At 40.3% G+C, this 17,743-nt stretch overlaps 1 protein-coding gene across 4 annotated transcripts in view; it reads left to right on the forward strand.

The window, feature by feature from the left end:
- Nucleotides 1–17,743, forward strand: part of LOC126354098 (phosphatidylinositol 4,5-bisphosphate 3-kinase catalytic subunit delta isoform) — a 203,085-nt gene that overhangs the window by 130,640 nt on the left and 54,702 nt on the right. For all 4 annotated transcript variants that reach the window (XM_050003486.1, XM_050003487.1, XM_050003488.1 and 1 more), the window contains 3 exons: nt 4,349–4,479; nt 5,905–6,048; nt 10,527–10,626. In XM_050003486.1, coding sequence (XP_049859443.1) covers nt 4,349–4,479; nt 5,905–6,048; nt 10,527–10,626 — 375 coding nt within the window. The remainder of the gene's footprint in view (nt 1–4,348; nt 4,480–5,904; nt 6,049–10,526; nt 10,627–17,743) is intronic.

Genomic DNA, 17,743 nt, shown 5'->3' on the forward strand with positions numbered 1-17,743 from the left:
ACCACCACCACCACAACCACAACCACCACTACCACTACCACCACCACCACCACCACCACCACCACCACAATCACCACTACCACCACCACAATCAGACATTTGCACATGGCAACATGGCTTGCTTGCTTTGTGTCTTATGCAGTATCTCTGTTAAGACATCATTTGTGGCAAAAATTCTCAAGCAAAGACTGATCAGAGAGAAAGATGTAAGGGTTGCGTTAGACATTTTTCTTCATTTATTGATTGACTGATTTGTTTGTTGTTCAGCACTCTCTTAAGTCTAACCAGGCATTCTACATATTTCACATTACATTCATTCAATACGCATGTTATAAGTTATATCATATTTACAGTATCATACAGCATTTAGAAATTACAATTGTCCAGTAAGAAATGAAAGCCCAATTTACATTATTAGAAGTGCAACAATAAAGGCAAATTACATTATGGTATATGTTGCTTTTTCGAAATTGTGCCTGTCATTGATGGTACACTGAGTGGCTATTCCCTCAGTTTTTCTTGCACCTTATAATACATTTATAGAAAGAAAATCATGCAATGAATAATGGTGCTGCAGTAAAACTAAGTTATCACACAGCTCTTAAAATAGCAGTAGCAGTGCATCCTTTCACCAATGGAGAATTTGTTAAAAATACTTTGTAAATATGAGAACAATTTTGAAACAGTTCCTCTTTCAAAAGTTTGCAAATGTAGTGAAGAAATGGTGAACAATGAAGGAGCGCATTTGAAGTGTGGGAAAAAGGTTTAGTGTTTTCGTCTTTGGCTTGGACACAGAACCATAGCTGTAACTGTGTTGCTCAACTTGATGCATTTGTGAGAGGTATTGATGCCGAGTCTGCAGGTGAACACTCCAACTGGAACAGCGTTCTCTACTGTGTTGCACTGAGTGATGTGGCTCAATGGTAAGGCACTGGACTCATTTTTGGGATGAAGGCAATTCAAGTACCTGTTCAGTCACTGAGATTTGAGTGTTCTAAATCATATAAGGAAAATGCTGGGATGATTTCTTTCAAAAGGATGCACACAGTTTTCTTCCCCAACCCAAGGTTGTGCTCCACCTCTAACACTTGTCACTGACAGGACATTAAATTATAATCTTCCTTCCTTTTCTGTAATAATGAATAATTTCCAGTGCCATTAAGTTTAAATATTGTTTTGATGCAAAGGGAAAGGACGTGTGTGTTTGTGGATAATCCTCATCTATAGAAAAAGGGCTCTTGTAATGGTGCAGTGTTACATGATATCTCAAAAATGCTATATTAATTCTTACCCAGAAATAGATAAGTTGCCATATTTCATCACTTGTCTAAAAGAAGCTTGCGTTCCATGATGTCTTAGATTGGGCACATTTCTTTGTGAATGTCTATCGTCTCACTGGTGCATTTCTTTGTGAAATTCTGTCGTCTCACTGAAACTTTGTAACACACTGTAAATTCCAGTGTGGTTTACAAATAACTTTTATAGTTGAGCACTTGAGAGGCACCTAAATAAGATTTAAAGCTGAACTTTTGAATAATTTTCTGTTTTAAAGATAAGTAACTAAACACACACACACACACACACACACACACACACACACACACACACACTGTTACTACTACTACTACTACTACTACTACTACTACTACTACTTCTTTTCCCCAACCCTCTAGATTTTACCAGTGCTATAGGATGACTGCAGTGAGTGGTGTAGGTGAAAGGAGCAAGGAAATGAGAAGAGGAAATAGAGGTTGAGGGGAGGAGGTGGGAGCCTGATGGCTGGAAGGCAGCGAGACATCAAGGAAGTGACACCATCGAGCCCACTGTGGCGCACATAGGGGAAGATTCATGTGGTACAAATGAAGAGAAATAACTGATTGTCAGTAGTTGTGCAGAAAAGGGAAGGGGTGTAAAACGGAGGAAGCAAACATGTAAGTGTAAGTTATAGGTACATGTAAATGTAGGTCAGTGGAGTGGAGTGGGATGTGTGTGGATAGGTTTGGCAGTGGATGTCGTTTAATGGTGGCCTAAGATATGAGGTATATTGGGAGGACTGTGGAGCTCCATTTTGGGAGAGGTGGGAGTTATTTTGGGAAAGATGTTCATTATTTCAGGGCACAATGAAAGGTAGTTGAAGCCCTCGCAGAGGGTGTTGTAAAATTGTTCCAGTATCAGGTGATACTGGCTAATAAATGGGATGCTGCCTTGCAGTTGGTTTGCACATGTAATGAAACTGTACTTTTTACTGGTGGCGTGAGAGACTGAGGTTGTTGCAAAAATTGCAACATTAAAAGAGATTATTTGATTTAGACAAGAAATCTCAAAAGTTTCACATTACAGTTGTCATCCATAGACATCAAGACTGTGTGATCATGGGAGTATCTTTTGATCACTTTGGCATCCACCGCTTGAAGATAACTTTGAGACAAATGCTAATATTTACTGCTATAACAGTTTCCAAACATTACACGTTAGTAATTTGTTCTGCAGTGGCACGTACATGGTTCACTTCATTGTTCACATGTATCTTAGTACGGTGTAACTCGGAGTAATCTGGTTCCTGCTGCTACCGCTGCTGCTGGACCCGTCGTTGTCCAGGTCCACTTCATCTGCTAACTGAATCAAGTTATGTGAATTCCATGACATAATCCAGGTACCAAGTCATTTTATAGTGGTTCATTTATGACAAACTGCACCACTTCTTAGTGGGAGCCCACTTCAATAACAGGCTACATAGTCACAATACTGTATTACAACAATTAGATTATTGCACAGACGTGCAATACAGTGGTTTCGGCTCAAAACTGTCTCCAACTGACCTCCTCTGAGCCCTGTGGTCCTATGAAGACAACAAAACTACAGTCCAAGTTTATAAAATTAACAATTAAAAGTTTAACATTAATATGAGTTCCTATCCACAAAACCTTGCTTAATTTTATGCTGAAACTGGTGTGTGCAGTAAAGATTTTTACGTAGGGTATACGTCATATTTTATAATATAATGAAAAACAACAATTCCTACCTAATTTTTCATAATTATGGCTTCATTACTGAAAGCAAAATACTGCGAACATATATTTGACAAACATTACACCCAAGTAAACAAATGAAATAATAAATTTTATGAGATATATGTATTAGGTGAAATCACTTATTAGATACAATCGTAATTACAGAACTTTCAGTAAATTCTCTCTCCGGAGAGTATATCGGTAGGGCATTGAAACAGGAATGTAAACACGGGGTTGTTTTATTTCACAGGGTCAGTTGAAGAATTAGAGATCTGTCTGTGGTCTAGGTTTGGAATGAATTTTCAGTCTGTGATGGCCTTAGTAAGATCTACAGTGCACTAGACAAAGAATTTCTTATGACTGCAGATGCATTGTCCACATGTGGCCAGACTGTATGGGGGAGACAAAAATGTAATGAAAAGTAATAAGTTTGATAATATCAGATCAGCAATAGTAAACAAGAAGTAGTAACCCCTTGCCACATAGGTCGTACTCATGTGGAAGACCTAGTTGCAAGACCTGTCCAATACACCCTTTGCATCCTACTACACTTCAATCACAGGCTTATATTGTCAGATGCCAGGCCATGTATGAAAGCAGTTATGTTACATACCAGCTCTGCTGCAATGTATGCTCCGCATTTTATGTGGATATAATCACCAGTGGGTTGTACATCCAAATGAATGGCCACCCTGAACAGTCACCAATAGCAGATAGAAGTGGTAGAACACATTCCTGAATACAAAACGCTCAATTTCAATGGATAATGCATTACCTGAGCCAACTGCGTCTCTTCACCAACACCAGCTTGTTGTAATTATGTAAATGAGAAATGTCTTTGCAAGAAATCCTTTAATATTATAATTCTCATGGCCTTACTCTCTCCCTGACCCACACCCATCTCCAACACTGCTCCATGACACTAACTTTACTCTTCTTATACTCACACTGTCTTCCCTGCAGTCTCTCTTTCCTCTTCTTTCCTCTTCTTTGTCTCCCCTTGCCAATCCTGTCCTTCAAGTCATGTCTGAAGTCACCAGTGTAATTTTCCCCCCTCTCCCCTCCTCTTCCCTTCCCTCTTTCTCTTTCACTCTCCTTCTCTCTTTCCCTCTCCTTCTCTCCCTTTCTGTTTCCCTCTTCCTCCCTCCCTACCGCCCCTTCACCACTCTCACCCCCACCCCCACCTCCACATGATCACCCCTTTCTGTTATAAATGTGACACGGGTGTATAGGTAATGTGAATGGTTATGTGTATACTCATAATTATATCCCTGTGAAATATTCAAGAGTTTTTGTTGTGTAAAAACCGTATAAATAATTTGTTCACTTATTTTCAGGTTTCAGAAGTGACTGCACTTTTGAGAAGGTGGCCGAAACTACCAGTGGAAAAAGCACTTGAGCTGCTTGACTATGCATATGCGGATCAAGCAGTTCGTAGTTTTGCTGTACAGTGTCTTAAAAGTGTTAGGTAATGTATAACTTCATTCGTATTGGCTTTATGTCTCTTACTACATGAGGAAGGCTATTGCATGTGTGGAAACATAGAAAAAAAAGAGAACCAAAAGTAAAAGAAAAAAAATAACACTCACCTTAGATAGAAAACATTGACTGGATACAAAGTTTCCATTATTACTCAAATTCCTTCTAGTATACTTGAAATTGGATTTCACCTCCAGAATTCCACAATGTGGTCGAGAGGTTCTGGTATCTCTTGTCAACACAGTTTATGGTATCTTTCGAGTTTTGCTCCAAGAGGCTTCCTTGACTTTTTACACAATTCTTTATTAGTCTTGTACCAGTGTTGGGCCATGTGGCACTTAATTATTCCCTGTAACGGGTTATCTGGCATGTTAAGGTCTGGTTTTTTTTTAATTTTTTTTTTAGTGGCCATTCCAAAATGGGCTGGAGATGCTGAATCACACCCAATCCAGTGGCCTTGAAATTATTTATCAAGGAACTGACAAACATAAATAGAAAAACTGTGCTGGAGTGTTGTCCATGACTTCTTGTCTTTGAGCCGAGGTTTAACCACATTTGCAACATGTCCAAATAAGAATTTCGTACCCTTCAAATAAATGTGGTTCCAAAAGGTACTGTGATGTCGTCCTGGCCCGTATTATTACATGGGAAGGGTTCCTTTCCAATTCTACCATGTAATAGGGATGTTCCTTAAACAAGAAAACCACATTCCACCTATGTGAACTGCGATATATTGCAAATTCATCAGAAAATACTCTAGAGCAAGACACACAGCAATCTTGGAATGCTGAAACAAAACAATAAAAAGCACCGCATTATTCAAAAAACCTTTGCTGTGAAGACAGCTTTGTTAGCCTGACACAGTACTGTTCTGACCTGTTGATCATAAACTGCAAATATATTGACATGCATTCTGATCATGCTCTGATGTTGACAAGGTAGTTTTCTTTATAATGTTGATCCACAAGCTTTCTGGTTTGAAACTGTCATTAGGATAATTTTCTGACCACTATTTCACATCAACCCAGGCTGAAGTATTACTTAATACCTGAAGTGTTGAGAGAATGCTCTTCTGTTGCAGTTATAGGTTTATTGCTCATAAAAAACCATGTTAATAATGAAATTATAGGTCTTACCTTACCTGTTCATGGCATTAATTGAAACTGGTAGTGATGGCCAACAAGTCTTTTTCCATCACTATGATCCCTACACTGCCTGAGCAGTGTTCCCTCAGAATGAGAAGTTACCTCTGCTACTGACTGTAGTTAACTTTCAGGGTCTTTAAAGTTTTGTGATTTGCCTTAGTGATTTTTTAAAGTTATTCCATGCCCCTTTTGTTCCATAAATATAAAGGCAGTATAGTTTTCATAATGATCGTACATAAAAATTTATCATAATTTTTTATTTGTTTCAGTGATGAAGATCTCTCATTGTACCTGCTTCAGCTTGTTCAGGCACTAAAACATGAAGCTTATTTGTACTGTGATCTTGTAGAGTTCCTTTTACGCCGTGCTCTGATGAACCAGAAAATAGGTCACTATCTTTTCTGGCATCTCAGGTAACGACGAGGCTATATTTAGTGTGACACTGAAGTTACACTTATTTGTGATAAAGTAGTTGCTATGATGTTTCATTTTGGCAGACGTATAATTTATATTTTGTGCAAGTTTGCTGCATTGCTTTTCGTATGTTGTGTGCGCGTTAAGATTACTAATTGTTTGAGTTTGTGGAGGTAATATTGTGTCTGAAAAGAAAAGAATTGTGATGAGTGTGTTACCAGTTTTGATTTATGCCATTAAAGTGAGAGTTCCAAAAATGGAGATTCATTAGTGAACAATGAAGATAGCATGTTGAGAATTGTTAGGATAGACTACAAAACAAACAAATGGATCATGTGCAAACTGGCATGAATTACATAATTATTACTGTAGTGAAAATGAGATGGAGGTAGTCAGGACACGAAGTTGGGTGGATAGATGGCAGATGTACTAAGGTAGTTCATTGCTGGATTCCAGTAGGTATTGAGATGAAAACCTAATGACAGATAGTTAGATGCCGTTAGAAAACATGCAGGAACAACATGAAGGCGTATGTAGCTGGAGATCATAATCCATGGAGAAGTCTGGAGGAGACCTTCATCCAACAATATATCTCAAATGGCTGATGATACATATTCGCTCATTTGTTTGCAGCTTGTGTTGAAGAAAACTTGATCTATAAAGCTACTCTGATTTTTGTGATAAAGCTTTTTGTATATTACTGCAATTTCACCATCTCATTTCAGATAGTGAACATCTAGAACCTTAGTCATTAGCATTATTGTCTTTGAGCCGAGGTTTAACCACATTTGCAACATGTCCAAATAAGAATTTCTGTTCATGTACCCTTCAGATAAATGTGATTCCCAAAGATACTGTGATGTCATCCTGGCCCGTGTTATTACATGGGAAGGGTTGCTTTCCAATTCTACCATGTAATAGGGATGTTCCTTAAACAAGAAAACCACATTCCACCTATGTGAACTGCGATATATTGCACATTCATCAGTCTCTGACATTCAACTGTGAACAAATTTTGTACTCTCATACTGATTTAAAGGCCTTACCACCACCAGTGCACTTCGTATTTTGCTATGAAACAAATATTATAATACCATAAGTAGTAACTACATGCTCCTTAGTTCGGAATCTGATACTACCGTCCATATGTCATTCATTGAGTGAGTTATGAATGCAATTGTATATAATTGTAAATAAAACAGAAAGAAACTTCCACATGGGAAAAATATATTAAAAACAAAGATTCCAAGACTTAACAAGCGGGAAAGCGCCGGCAGACAGGCACATGAACAAAACACACAAACACACACACAGAATTACAAGCTTTCGCAACTGGCAGTTGCTTCGTCAGGAAAGAGGGAAGGAGAGGGAAAAATGAAAGGATGTGGGTTTTAAGGGAGAGGGTAAGGAGTCATTCCAATCCCGGGAGCGGAAAGACTTCCCTTAGGGGAAAAAAAGGACAGGTGTACACTCGCGCACACACACACACATATCCATCCGCACATACACAGACTGTGTATGTGCGGATGGATATGTGTGTGTGTGTGCGAGTGTACACCTGTCCTTTTTTTCCCCTAAGGGAAGTCTTTCCGCTCCCGGGATTGGAATGACTCCTTACCCTCTCCCTTAAAACCCACATCCTTTCATTTTTCCCTCTCCTTCCCTCTTTCCTGACGAAGCAACTGCCAGTTGCGAAAGCTTGTAATTCTGTGTGTGTGTTTGTGTGTTTTGTTCATGTGCCTGTCTGCCGGCGCTTTCCCGCTTGGTAAGTCTTGGAATCTTTGTTTTTAATATATTGTATATAATTGAATTGATAGACATTTGCTAAAAGGTATTTGAAAGATGAGCAGAGAATATTCAGTTCAGATCTGATAAACAGGGCAATTGTGGTTAAAGTACAAATACACAATGAATTTGAGTCTAGCCAAATGCTTATGAAATAAGACGGTGAAGATGCACCTGTGTTTAATGGTACCAATTGAAGAATATTGCAGAAAAAGAGATTATTACATTCTTTCTACAAATGTGTGCTGAGAAACTGGTAGAGAAAACTTAATGGCAGTTCAGTCATGTATGAAGCCTGCAATGACTGCAGTGACACTGATGGAAAGTCTATCAGAAAATTCTAGGAAAGGCAATGTATGGATCCAAACCCTCCATCAGTCTGCTGTGAATTACTCTGGTTTTGAAGGTGAAAAAAGTAAACAGGAAGCTGGAACGTTAAATGCTGCATTTAAAAATCATTTCATGCTTGAGAGTACGATCATGTCAATGTTGGGTCACCACACAAGCTCACATATGAGAGAGAGACCAATATAAGAACCCACAGGAATGAAAAACAATTGTGACTGCTCAGAGCTGACAAGACACCAGGCTGTGACAGAATTCTGTATACATTTTACACTGAATATGCTGAAAAATTAGCCTCTTTCCTACTTCATACATATTGGAAATCTCTTGAACAGTCGAAAGTTCTATGCAATTGGAAATGAGCCCAAGTCACTCCTATTTGCAAATAATAATAATAATAATTTGGATGCATAGAATTACAGACAAATATGTTAACATTCATCTTTTGCTGAATCCTTGAGTGTATTCATACATTATGATGTTGCTGGGGGACAAGAAGCTTCTCTGAAAAAGTCAGAACAAAATCAAGAAAAATCACTGCTTGGAACATAGCCTGCTTTATTCACATAAATCTTGCGCACAATTTCAGAAGAAAGCCTAACAACTCACGCGATATTACGGGAATAGGATCGTCAAGAGTCATACAAACTAGACTGAAAACTGTGCTGTCTTTCAGACAAATCTGTTTCTGAGTTGTAGTACACACATGCAACATACATATGTGCACACGCGCACACACACACACACACACACACACACACACACACACACACACATTATGACTACATTGTGCTGGATGAGTTACATAATGCCAGCACTGTAGCTCTGCAGGTTGTCTGGGGTGAGAGGTCATGTTGCATGTAGTGGACGAGGGGAGAAAGGAGGTGGGGAACAAGGGGGAAGGTTGGGGGAGGCGGTTGACAGCTGAGAGCCACTGGCAGCAGGTGCACAATGCTGCTAGGATTGTAGCAGGTTGATTTAGCCCATTTGAAAGTGTAACAAACATCCTCTGACAACTTCAAATGGGAATCTTCGAAGAAAACTACTGATGTTCTGATTAAATCTTGTTGAACAAATTCAGAGAACTGCTGTTAGAAGAATACTGCCCAACAATTCTGCTGCCATCATTATATTATTGCATAAGGATCATGATAATCGAATATATTGCTTCCCCTTACTTATACCTCCTGAGGAGATCACAAATGTAAAATTAGAGAGGTTCGAGCATGCACGGAGGCTTTCCGGCAGTTGTTCTTCCCGCGAACCATACACGAGTGCAACAGGAAAGGGAGGTAATGACAGTGGCACGTAAAGTGCCCTCCGCCACACACCGTTGGGTGGCTTGCGGAGTATAAATGTAGATGTAGAAAATAAGAGTGAGTATGGCATTTACAGATGCATGTAGGCAGTTCTTTTTATTACTTGTTCAATATTTGAATGAAATAGGACAAAACATTTCTTATATTGGTACATGTGTACAGTGACTTGCACAGTATATATGTAGATTTGGCCAAACACAAAAATTATTTTTCTCCTACTTTAACTCTGTCTCTCTCTCTCTCTCTCTCTCTCTCTCTCTCTCTCTCTCTCTCTCTCTCTCTCTGTCTTTATCCCCTCTCCTCTCCCCCCACTCTGCCATTGTACTGTCACTCCTCCCTCTATGCCTATCATCTATCTCTCCCCTTCCATTCTCTACCTTCACTGCTTCCACCTGTGTTTTCTCCCTGTTTCACTCTCATTCCTTCCTTCCCATCATCATGTCAATCTCTCACCAGCTTCTTTTGCTATGATCCACCCTTCTCCTCTTCTTTACTTTACCATTCTCATTCTCCCCCCCCCCCCTCCTCCTCCTCCTCCTCCTCCTCCTCCTCCTCCTCTGGAGGATTTCTTGCATTTTGAAATATATTTGTACACACTATCATGATAGATTATTAAAAAAGTACTATGATATTTTTCACTGGAAGCACTTGATTCCAGAAGGACAGTTGATGACTGTGGAGGGGAATCTTATTTTGAAACTAAATTGATACAAGAATGTGTTATGCCAACGCTTCATGCTGTGTCTCAGCTGTAAGCTACTATCAGCGTTCTGTTAAATTGGAACTCGCATGCAGCATATGAAAACCTGAAAGGATTTTATAAATTCTCTTAGGATGCTGTGTTGATGCACCATAAAGTCTTTGCTTTTGTTTGTACATGTTTTACACCATTTTATTTTCTAATTATTATTCCTAATGTCATGGGAAAGATGACTATGTAAAAACTCAGTATGTAGTATTCGTAAATTAAAATATAATCGGTTTTGCAGTGCTGCTACAAAAATGTAATTCAGAACCTTCTGACACAGGTCTGAGATGCAGGTGCCCTCAGTTTCAGTGAGATTTGGGCTGATACTGGAAGCATACTGTCGGGGAAGCAAAGAACACATGAGGGTCCTGGCACGACAGGTATTGTGTGACTTCTCATACTTTAATGCTGAGCATGAGAATTTTGATTTATAAGATAACAGTAAATCTGAAATGCTGTAGAAGTTTTTCCCCATTATCATTATTAACTGGGGTTATATTCCAGTGGAAGATGTGTACTTGTCTGTAAGAATGCAAATGTGTTGGCTGGCAGTTTGTGTAATTAACATTTTTGTTAAAGCCTCATTTCTTATCTGTAATGCTTGAGTACTGTGATTAATAGTAATTGGCAATGTCCAAAAAGAACTACAGTTAGATTTCAAAGCAAGTGGTATTTCCAGTCGTTGGTTAATAAAAGAGAATAAACCTCGTACATTACATGAAACATTTGCAACTATTTGAATTTCTGCTAAAATGAAACACTGGAAAATCTGGAATGGAATAGCACCAATATGAAAAGGATAGTTTTCTATTCACCACATAGAGGAGGCATTGATTGGCATACTGGCACATTGAAAAAAAAAAATGAAAAAGAGACTGCTAGATATTATTAGCTATTGAACTAAGTTGTTTGTGAGATGCAGAAAAAAACCACACACACACACACACACACACACACACACACACACACACACACACAGAGAGAGAGAGAGAGAGAGAGAGAGAGAGAGAGAGAGAGAGAGAGAGAGAGAGAGATCCACTGTCATCTCCAGGCACAGACCAACTGTGATTGCATCGGATGTGAACAGCGATCTCTTTTACTGCAGTGGGTAGTCAAGGGTACAGAAGCAGCATGGGGTGTGGAGGTGTAGCAGGCTAGGGTGGGGCTAGGTACTAGAGTTGCCTTTTGGATAGTGCATCGATGACATGTGGACAGGGCAGTGGGCTGCTAGGTGCAATGTTGGGAGATTGTACTTCTTGAAAGTGGGGAGGGAAGTGGTGGGGTGGGAAAACAAAATTAGAGGAGTGGAATGGACTAAGCAGGTGTGCTGACTGGAGAATAGATGCCATGTGTAGGGCTGGACTAGGAGTGGGGAAGAGGATAGGTAGGTGAAGGACAGAAACTAGCAAAGGTTGAGGTCAGGGGGATTACAAGAATGAAGGATATGTTGCAGGGATGATTCTCACTTGCACAGTTCAGAAAAGCTGATGTTAATGGGAAGAAACCATATGGCACATGCCATGAAGTCAAGCAAATTATGTTATGGGGGTATGCTGTGCAATTTGGTGATCCAGCTGTCTCTTGGGCACAGTTTGGCAGTGGCTAGTCATACAGACAGATAGTCTGTCAGTGGTCATTCTCTTGTGGCATGGGATACAGTAGTATTCCGCCACCTACGCATGCTCCACAGCCTCCGTCATCTGGATTCTTCCTACCAACTTCAGTAGTGCTGAGTTGTATAGATGGAACTCTCCTTGCAGAATATCTTTCATTTCTGTAACCCCGCTGGCCTCAGCTTTCACTATTCCCTGTCCTCAACCTGCCTGTCCTCTTCCCTGCTCCCACTTCAGCCCTACACAAACCTTCTATCCCACCCATGCACTTGAATAGTCCTTTCAGCTTCTCTACTCCCCTCTCCTCTTCTCTTTGCCCTCTTCCCACCTCTCAGAAGAGACTCCTGATGCTGTTTCTACTAGCTCACTATGCTGTTCCCACATCCCTGCCTGCTCCCACAGCCAGCAGTAGATCTTCCCACACCCTACTCTGTTGTTGTTCCTCCCTTCGCACCCCCCCCCCCCCCCCCCCCCCCCGCCTCTTCTATATCTCCCACTACCCAAGCCATCAAAAATAATAGCTGCTCACATCAGATGCAGTTACATTTGAGCCACACGCATGTTTAAAGTTTAAATGTGTGTGTGTGTGTTTGTTATTTGTATGTGTGATGGAGGGCTTAGTTCCAATAGCTTATAATATCTAGAAGTCTTCTTTCAATGTGCCTGTCTGGATTTCAGGTAAATTACATACAGAGAGAACTTCAGGTTTCTTAATTGCCACACATTGGAAAGACGTGGCATGTAAAGGCTAGTAGTGTGTATAGTGTCCAGATTTTTCCTTGTCCATTTTAGATTGACCACATCTTTACACAGAAAGAAGACAATGAGATAAAATCATCTTGCACCCAAAATGTGCCAAGTGATTCCTTGAGACATTTCAGTGCAAATTGCTTGGCTGCAGGTGGCTAGATAGTGAGAACCGGTGGTTCCGTATGACATAGCTATCAGTGGAAGAATTTCACACCTCCAACTTAATGCCGAGGTGTAGCCTTCCATATTAAGGTAACCAACCATTTCTTTCATGTTTCCACAGTTGTTGTCCCATTACCACAAGGCATGCTCTTTGTCTGTGTGGGTTCCAGCTCCTTATGAACCAACATCTTCCATGATCATCCATGTCTGACCTTTATGTGGCATTAAACTCGTCTTTGCCTGTTTTGTTACTGTCTTTAAACACTTCTCCTCCCAATTCCATGTTGTTGTTGTTGTTGTTGTTGTTGTGGTTTTCAGTCCTGAGACTGGTTTGATGCAGCTCTCCATGCTACTCTATCCTGTGTAAGCTTCTTCATCTCCCAGTACCTACTGCAACCTACGTCCTTCTGAATCTGCTTGCTGTATTCATCTCTTGGTCTCCCTCTACAATTTTTTCCCTCCACGGTTCCCTCCAATACTAAATTGGTGAACCCTTGATGCCTCAGAACATGTCCTACCAACCAATCCCTTCTTCTGGTCAAGTTGTGCCACAAACTTCTCTTCTCCCCAATTCTATTCAATATTTCCTCATTAGTTGTGTGATCTACCCATTTAATTTTCATCATTCTTCTGTGGCACCACATTTCGAAAGCTTCTATTCTCTTATGGTCCAAACTATTCATCATCCATGTTTCACTTCCATACATGGCTACACTCCATACAAATACTTTCAGAAATGACTTCCTGACACTTAAATCTATACTCGATGTTAACAAATTTCTCTTTTTCAGAAATGCTTTCCTTGCCATTGCCAGTCTACATTTTATATCCTCTCTACTTCGACCATCATCAGTTATTTTGCTCCCCAAATAGCAAAACTCCTTTACTACTTTAAGTGTCTCATTTCCTAATCTAATTCCCTCAGCATCAACCGACTTAATTCGACTACATTCCATTATCCTCGTTTTGCTTTTGTTGATGTTCATTTTTTATCCTCCTTTCAAGACACTATCCATTCCGTTCAACTGCTCTTCCAAGTCCTTTGCTGTCTCTGACAGAATTACGATGTCATCGGCGAACCTCAAAGTTTTTATTTCTTCTCCATGGGTTTCAATACCTACTCCAAATTTTTCTTTTGTTTCCTTTACTGCTTGCTCAATATACAGATTGAATAACGTCGGGGAGAGACTACAACCCTGTCTCACTCCCTTCCCAACCACTGCTTCCCTTTCATGCCCCTCGACTCTTATAACTGCCATCTGGTTTCTGTAAAAATTGTAAATAGCCTTTCGCTCCCTGTATTTTACCCCTGCCACCTTCAGAATCTGAAAGAGAGTATTCCAGTCAACATTGTCAAAAGCTTTCTCTAAGTCTACAAATGCTAGAAACGTAGGTTTGCCTTAATCTTTCTTCTAAGATAAGTCGTAGGGTCAGTATCGCCTCACGTGTACCAACATTTCTACGGAAGCCAAACTGATCTTCCCCGAGGTCAGCTTCTGCTAGTTTTTCCATTTGTCCGTAAAGAATTCGTGTTAGTATTTTGCAGCTGTAACTTATTAAACTGATAGTTCGGTAATTTTCACATCAGTCAACAACTGCTTTCTTTGGGATTGGAATTATTATATTCTTCTTGAAGTCTGAGGGTATTTTGCCTGTCTCATACATCTTGCTCACCAGATGGTAGAGTTTTGTAAGGACTGGCTCTCCCGAGGCCGTCAGTAGTTCCAATGGAATGTTGTCTACTCCGGGGGCCTTGTTTCGACTCAGGTCTTTCAGTGCTCTGTCAAACTCTTCACGCAGTATCGTATCTCCCATTTCATCTTCATCTACATCCTCTTCCAATTCCATAATATTGTCCTCAAGTATATCACCCTTGTATAGACCCTCTATATACTCCTTCCACCTTTCTGCTTTCTCTTCTTTGCTTAGAACTGGGTTTCCATCTGAGCTCTTGATGTTCATACAAGTGGTTCTCTTACCTCCAAAGGTCTCTTTAATTTTCCTGTAGGCAGTATCTATCTTACCCCTAGTGAGATAAGCCTCTACATCCTTACATTTGTCCTCTAGCCATCCCTGCTTAGCCATTTTGCACTTCCTGTCGATCTCATTTTTGAGATGTCTGTATTCCTTTTTCCTGCTTCATTTACTGCATTTTTATATTTTCTCCTTTCATCAATTAAATTCAATATTTCTTCTGTCACCCAAGGATTTCTACTAGCCCTCATCTTTTTACCTACTTGATCCTCGGCTGCCTTCACTACTTCATCCCTCAAAGCTATCCATTCTGTCTCATACATCTTGCTCACCAGATGGTAGAGTTTTGTAAGGACTGGCTCTCCCGAGGCCGTCAGTAGTTCCAATGGAATGTTGTCTACTCCGGGGGCCTTGTTTCGACTCAGGTCTTTCAGTGCTCTGTCAAACTCTTCACGCAGTATCGTATCTCCCATTTCATCTTCATCTACATCCTCTTCCAATTCCATAATATTGTCCTCAAGTATATCACCCTTGTATAGACCCTCTATATACTCCTTCCACCTTTCTGCTTTCTCTTCGTTGCTTAGAACTGGGTTTCCATCTGAGCTCTTGATGTTCATACAAGTGGTTCTCTTACCTCCAAAGGTCTCTTTAATTTTCCTGTAGGCAGTATCTATCTTACCCCTAGTGAGATAAGCCTCTACATCCTTACATTTGTCCTCTAGCCATCCCTGCTTAGCCATTTTGCACTTCCTGTCGATCTCATTTTTGAGATGTCTGTATTCCTTTTTCCTGCTTCATTTACTGCATTTTTATATTTTCTCCTTTCATCAATTAAATTCAATATTTCTTCTGTCACCCAAGGATTTCTACTAGCCCTCATCTTTTTACCTACTTGATCCTCGGCTGCCTTCACTACTTCATCCCTCAAAGCTATCCATTCTTCTTCTACTGTATTTCATTCCCCCATTCCTGTCAATTGTTCCCTTATACTCTCCTTGAAACTCTGTACATCCTCTGGTCCTTTCAGTTTATCCAGGTCCCATCTCCTTAAATTCCCACCTTTTTGCAGTTTCTTCAGTTTTAATCTACAGGTCATAACCAATAGATTGTGGTCAGAGTCCACATCTGCCCCTGGAAATCTCTTACAATTTAAAACCTGGTTCCTAAATCTCTGTCTTACCATTATATAATCTATCTGATACCTTTTAGTATCTCCAGGGTTCTTCCATGTATACAACCTCCTTTTATGATTCTTGAACCAAGTGTTACCTATGATTAAGTTGTGCTCTGAGCAAAATTCTACCAGGCGGCTTCCTCTTTCATTTCTTTGCCCCAGTCCATATTCACCTACTACGTTTCCTTCTCTCCCTTTCCCTACTGCCGAATTCCAGTCACCCATGACTATTAAATTTTCAACTCCCTTCACTATCTGAATAATTTCTTTTATTTGATCATACATTTCTTCAATTTCTTCGTCATCTGCAGAGCTAGTTGGCATATAAACTTGTACTACTGTAGTAGGTGTGGGCTTCATATCTATCTTGGCCACAATAATGCGTTCGCTATGCTGTTTGTAGTAGCTTACCCGCATTCCTATTTTCCTATTCATTATTAAACCTACTCCTGCATTACCCGTATTTGATTTTGTGTTTATAACCCTGTATTCACCTGACCAAAAGTCTTGTTCCTCCTGCCACTGAACTTCACTAATTCCAACTATATCTAACTTTGACCTATCCGTTTCCCTTTTTAAATTTTCTAACCTACCTGCCCGATTAAGGGATCTGACATTCCACGCTCTGATCCGTAGAACACCAGTTTTCTTTCTCCTGATAACGACATCCTCTTGAGTAGTTCCCGCCCGGAGATATGAATGGGGGACTATTTTACCTCTGGAGTATTTTACCCAAGAGGACGCCATCGTAATTTAATCATACAGTAAAGCTGCATGCCCTCGGGAAAAATTACGGCCGTAGTTTCCCCTTGCTTTCAGCCGTTCGCAGTACCAGCACAGCAAGGCCGTTTTGGTAATGGTTACAAGGCCAGATCAGTCAATCATCCAGACTGTTGCCCCTGCAACTACTGAAAAGGCTGCTGCCCCTCTTCAGGAACCACACGTTTGTCTGGCCTCTCAACAGATACCCCTCCGTTGTGGTTGCACCTGCGGTACGGCTATCTGTATCGCTGAGGCACGCAAGCCTCCCCACCAACGGCAAGGTCCATGGTTCATGGGGGGAGGCCAATTCCATGGGGACTCCAAATCTACCACATCATGCCATATAAACAAACTCCTCTCACATGATTCAAGTCAAGTCAAGATCTATAAACAAATAAATAGTGTAGTCTATGCTAAGATGTTTCTGTATCATTCAGAAGAATTCCTTTGGAACAGTAAAAAATCTTAAATTTTTCAGTCAGTTTACATCCAATAGCAAAATCTTTATGGATTCCTCCAAAAACTCAGTGTACACACTCCAGTCTGTCACACTATGTTTACTTATTTGTTTGTGATATCCATGGTCTAATGCAAGCCTATGTAGTTATAATTTTGGCAGCTTGTAAGTCAGATGTAACTTTTGACTTTTTGGTGTAGGCGACTGTAACAAGTATGAATTTGTGTAGTTTCACGTTTGTGTTGTTGTTGACAATTGCAGCTACTTTCCTGGGTGTTGACATGCATCCTTCTGATGGCTTAATAAAAAGTTCTGTCTAATTTCAATCCACCTATTCTCAGCTTACCAACATTTACGGCTGCCAACCCTTACATATGAAACACCTGTTTCATACTCTGTAGCAATACACGAGTGCAGAATCTGCAGCGATAAATAGTCCTCCTCCTAATTTGCCTCTTCCATCTAGTTAACAAACAGATCTCCTGTGCTAAATATTCCATGATCATTATGCCTTGCCCCTATTCTCTGAGCAGGCTGGTGCAGTGGTGAGATTATAAATGTGATTTCGAGAGGATGTTGGCTCAAATCCCTGTTTGCCCGTC

Source organism: Schistocerca gregaria, chromosome 3 (genome assembly GCF_023897955.1).
Source record: "Schistocerca gregaria isolate iqSchGreg1 chromosome 3, iqSchGreg1.2, whole genome shotgun sequence".
Lineage (NCBI taxonomy): Eukaryota > Metazoa > Arthropoda > Insecta > Orthoptera > Acrididae > Schistocerca > Schistocerca gregaria.